Consider the following 5,315-nt stretch of genomic DNA (forward strand, 5'->3'; position numbering starts at 1 on the left):
TTTTTTTTGTTCTCAGAATCGGCAGAATCCGACACAGAGAATGGGAAGGGAAGAAGAAAGATGGGGAAAGAATAGGATCCTTCGGCTCTAATACCAAGTTGATGGAGAACCTTAGGGAAGGGAAGGGAAATCAGAGTAGAGAGGGGGAAAAAGGAGGATCACACTAACACGTTCATTCAATAATCAAATTGCTCTCTAAATCTTCAGTCGATTACAACAAATATATAGAAAAATAAGAACATGAAATTAGAAATTTAACTGGAATGGAAACTAGCCTAAACTAGGAAACAACTATAAAAGGAAACCAAAGCAAGGAAATAAATCCTACTCCTACGTTCAAGTCTGGAAACTAAAAGCATGAAATAAAATACTAAGTAAACTACTAATCTTATTTCCAACCCTTGTTGGACCAAAACCCTGGGTTGGACCGGTTCTTCTTGGCTCTTGGCTTCCAAAGCCGGTCATGCTGGTCCAACCAAGAAAGGGCAGCCGTATCTGCATCAGCGAGAAGGCGCCCGCCTTAAGGCAAACAAGGCAAACAAGTGTTATTTTTTATTTTTTCTATTTTCTAACATTATTTAGTAAGTTATATATACCTTGTATCATAAAAAATCAAGATTAGGCCACATAAAGTCATTAAAAATCAACATTTAGCCACATCCAATCATAAAAAATTAACATTAAGTCATATTAAGTAATAAAAAATCAACATTTAGATAAATGCTCTAATTTTATAATAACTTTGACTGGTCAAATGATTTTATTTTTACATGAGACTTTTTGTATTAGTTATAACATAAAACCAGCTTTCTAACAAGTCTAAGATTAATTAAATCTGAGTTGTAATGACAAAGTTATGCTCCGGTCAAACTTATTTTTAAGTGCGAAAATACTGTTAAAATCGCATGAATGAAAATAATTTTATGGATGTCAAAACAAAATATTATTTTACCGGACTTTTGGTTTTTAGCAATGTTTTAACATGATAGAATTTATAAAATTTTCATAATTGAGAAAAACCCCAGCATTTAAAAGTTGAAAATTGCTCCTGTAACCAAAATTCAATTTTTGTTCTTGGACTGGGGGGTCGGCTTTATCCTTTTGGAATTTGATTTTTAAATTATTTTTATTGGATTCAAATATGGGTTATTTGCTTATTTATGAATAATATCTTAAGTAATTAAATGATATTTCGCATAAATAAGTGCCAAAGCACAAGGCAACATGCAATGCAACAAGGCGACTGTCGCTTAGGCCCTAGGCAAACCGCCTGGATGCCTAGTCGTCGCCTAAGCGACGCCCTGACAACTATTGGTACGATCATCCAATTGGGGAGTTTTTGAAAAAGAAAAATGGGTCAATATTTCAACAAGCAAACCCTTTTGTGAGTCATCAAACAATGGCCATGAACCTCGGGCATTTGTCTCATCCATAAGCTAGTCCCCATGCCTGCAGGATTTCTTTCAGTTCATTTATGAATTTAATGCTTTTTGTAGTACACTATATATGCAATAATTCCATATAGTTATACCAATCAAAAGATAAGCCAGATCTGACGATATGGCATCTACCGAAGGCTTGACATAAGGGCATCTTGTCTTTCGTGAGACCATAAAACTGGCTAAGAAACTTAAAATGTATAAATCTATTTAAAAAGTAGATATACCTTTGGGATCATTGATGGCTTTAGATTCAGCACAGCAAATCATAAGCACTTGTTGCCTCAATGACAATCTCAAGATAGCTGGACGTTCATACTCATTCAACTTATTGAAGAATGAACGAGTAACCAATCGATAAATCTGGCCGTCACATGTCCGACCTGTCCGCCCTTTCCTCTGATCAGCCTACGGCATATTATTGGAAACAATTAAACAGTTCCTAGTAGCAAAATCAGAAACCAAAACAAAATATTTTCCTAATACCTGTGATTTAGACACCCAGACAAGCTCTGCTGAATCTTTTTTCCTAATGTTGTCCCAAAATATTTGTAAAGATCTGCACGAGTCAATGACAAAGGCTACTCCAGGTATTGTGACTGATGATTCTGCAATATTTGTGGCCAGTATAACCTATACAAATTCAAATTTTTTTAGAGAACAAGACAAGAGCATTCTTAAGATGCACAACATTGATCACAGTATCTGAAATATTTCGACCTGTTTATCAAAATACTAGAATGAAAAAAAAAAGCACCCAACCAAATAAGACATCAAATAAACTGTCAGGTACTACTATAAGAAATATGGAAAAGCTTATATCCTCTAATTTTAACATTAAAAGAGAATAATTAAAGGATAATGCCAGGAACCACTCAAACATTAGATAGCTAAACAATTTAGTAAAAGAGAAAATAGAAATGATGAACCAAAATACCAATGGACCCCCAGAGGTTTATAACAGTACTAAAAGTGTGAATAAATAAAAAAATATTAAGTACACCATACTATTAAAATAGACACTATTCAGAAAGAAAAGACCAAAACAACATAAAAAAATTAATTCTATGAATTATTTTACAACACATGAGTCCAGAACTGCAGCACAATCCATGCTATGTTTCTTACAAAATAAATTTTAAGGAGAAAGAACACTACCAGCCTAACATTCCCCACACCCAGATACAGCTAGGAGTGAAAAGACCCAGCTAACCCCGTGCACACTAGGTATTTTCAAGCCCAGCTGCGTCTGGGCGTGGGAATGCTAGACTGGCAGGGTTCCCTTGAGAAGTTCTGCTAAACAGACCCTAGAAATTATTATTCCAGGCGTCTAATTTATAAGCATTGCCCACACTTCCTTATTGTCACAACTGACAACATCATCCATCTTAATTCAAGAACAAAAAGCAACTCCCCCAAGTCTTTAATGACAGGAAACACTGGCAGCTATCTTCCAATACACACAAATAATTCAAGTTTCTGCTTAGGATTATCTTCAAGCACTACGAGTCCAATTTCTTCCCATTTGAATTTGGAAACTCCACTTTTTCCCCTTACAGACCAAAATTAGAACTGCATCAGATCCTCATTTTTTTGGTCATTGCTTAGAGATTCATTTGTATTGACTCTGAAGGTTAATTGGTCACACCAATGGAATAAAGTACTGAACTTGATAGTAGCTAGAGGCCTATGCTACATTCCATGTCATTTTCTTAAGTTCCAGATACAATGACAATTATGAACCCAGTTTTCCATTTGTATTACATTGTAGTGGCCACATACACAACAATACATTTGATACATTTTCTGCCTCTCCTCCACATTGCTTGCACCTATGACTGGTTTGTAAATTGTAACTATCACAATATGGATTGCCTTGCATCATACAGCTTATGGAAGTGAAAGGAGGCACATTATACCTTACTCCTGATGTAAAACAATTACAATTTACGAAAAAAATTTCTCAACTATCCGTAATGGAATGATTTCCACCTTTTTTTTTTCTAAGCAAGCAAATGGTTTCCATCATTGGCACCTATTTTCCACTTGGAAAGCTGATTTGTTCGTTCACACCATTGGACAGACAAGGCATCCTCTACATCCTCAACTTGTTAAACTCAGTGGTCTATCAGATTCTCCCCCTTGTACTTTCACCAATAGTTGTCATGGCATCAGGACGACCCAACCCGTTGGAGCCCCGGAGGGAAACTGGACATCAAGGCAGTACCAAGAAGGCAACTAAGCAGCACCTAGGTGCCCAAAGCAGTCGTCCAGCAAGGGACACCCAGACACCTAGGTGTATTTTTTTCACCATTCCAAAATTTTATGAAAAATCTAATTTTTCAACCACTTTTGGAATATCTGCTTTGACACAAGGCAAATTCTGATTGTGCTAGAGTTTGACATGGATGAAAGGCAATGTGGGCAACAAGTCCACAGAATTTGACTGCCAAACCAAAGCTGCCACATTCCAAATATGGTCAACAGTTATAAAATCCATTGCATCAAAGGAGAAAGGGACATCACTTCCTATGCTTTATTTGACATGAAAATTTATATCTATTTCTTATGCTCTAAAAATCAACTTGCAAATATCTCCACTGATATTGATACATTTTTTTTTTTTAACAAGCACGTGATAAACATCACAGCTGATACTGATACTTCAATTTTGGGCATCAATAACCAAGTGAAAATATCAGAAACAAACACTTAGACTGCAAATTTATAGTGTCCATTTTTATTTTTATTTTTGGGTGGGGGTTGGAAGTAGCAGGATACCTTACGGTGAGATTTCCATATTTTCATGGCCATGAGAGCTTGCTCAGTGTCAATGCTGCGATGCAGAATGTGAACTTTGAAGATTGAACTAAAGGGCTTTAGAAGGAACCATTGCTGCTCCAATGACTGGTATGTTGGAAGAAAAACTAAAATGCTCTTTTCAATATCTGGCTCATTTTCATGAATGTGTAAAACCAAATCATGAATAAGTTTGTGCACTACAGGCTGGATACTAGCATCAGAAGAGTGGGGACTGGGGCCAGAACAGTATTTGGCTGGCAAGGAATCTGAACTTATTCCAAGGAGTTCAGCAACCTGTTTGGCAATCAATTTTGCAATTATCACAATACCATCAAATATTGTTTTTATCAAGTCAAGAATGTGCCATATAAACATCAATAGAAACAGAAGAATGTCATATGCAAGAAAAAACTAGGAGAGATATCCAATAAACAATAAGTTTTAATACATGTTAAAGAATAAAGATATAAGCAGATTTAAATAAAAAAACTGTTAGCCTCTGCATTCTAGTAGGCACAAAAGTTTTTTGCATAGCTGAATGTAAACCATAAATGTCTACTTCAGGGTTTTACCTGCAGACTCAATGTTGATCAAGAATATTATTAAATTTGTTATAGTGCACTCTACAGAACCACAAAATATCCAAAAGCATGTTGGACTTTGGCCCCATAATAAACATGATTCGAATACAAGGAAACAGATGGAGGAAGGAGTGCTTTGAAGGCCAGGACCACCAGGCTATGTCAAGGCTAATATTGAAAAGAAGACCACCAATCCTAAAATATCACAATTAGTCATCAAAAAGCTACTGCAACATGTTATTCCCCCCACCCCTCCCCCCCCCCAAAAAAAAATAATAATAATAATAATAATAATAATAATGTAAATCACTTTGGTCTCCAGTGGATGGCACATTTCATGAACTAAGGTCCTACAGCCTTAAATCTCACTTCCTTCATCAAAAGGATAGTCACTGTTCTCATGCAGGGGGCTTGAGCTTGGCAAATCCACAACCCCAACCAGCAAAACCCAAGCCTGAGGAAAAATGAGCCTCCATACTCCCCCTCCCCCCAG

The 5,315-nt window shown here is 36.3% G+C and overlaps 1 protein-coding gene across 2 annotated transcripts in view; it reads right to left on the reverse strand.

The window, feature by feature from the left end:
• The window catches only part of LOC122091880 (DExH-box ATP-dependent RNA helicase DExH8), a 20,319-nt gene that overhangs the window by 10,733 nt on the left and 4,271 nt on the right, over positions 1 to 5,315 (reverse strand). For both annotated transcript variants that reach the window (XR_006144058.1, XM_042662107.1), the window contains exons 5-7: positions 4,221 to 4,535; positions 1,926 to 2,072; positions 1,667 to 1,847 (exon numbers count right to left, since the gene is read on the reverse strand). Coding sequence is in view for 1 of the 2 variants with exons in the window: in XM_042662107.1 (XP_042518041.1) it covers positions 1,667 to 1,847; positions 1,926 to 2,072; positions 4,221 to 4,535 (643 nt within the window). In the remaining variant the exon portion in view is untranslated. The remainder of the gene's footprint in view (positions 1 to 1,666; positions 1,848 to 1,925; positions 2,073 to 4,220; positions 4,536 to 5,315) is intronic.

This window comes from Macadamia integrifolia, chromosome 10 (assembly GCF_013358625.1).
Source record: "Macadamia integrifolia cultivar HAES 741 chromosome 10, SCU_Mint_v3, whole genome shotgun sequence".
NCBI classification, from domain to species: domain Eukaryota; kingdom Viridiplantae; phylum Streptophyta; class Magnoliopsida; order Proteales; family Proteaceae; genus Macadamia; species Macadamia integrifolia.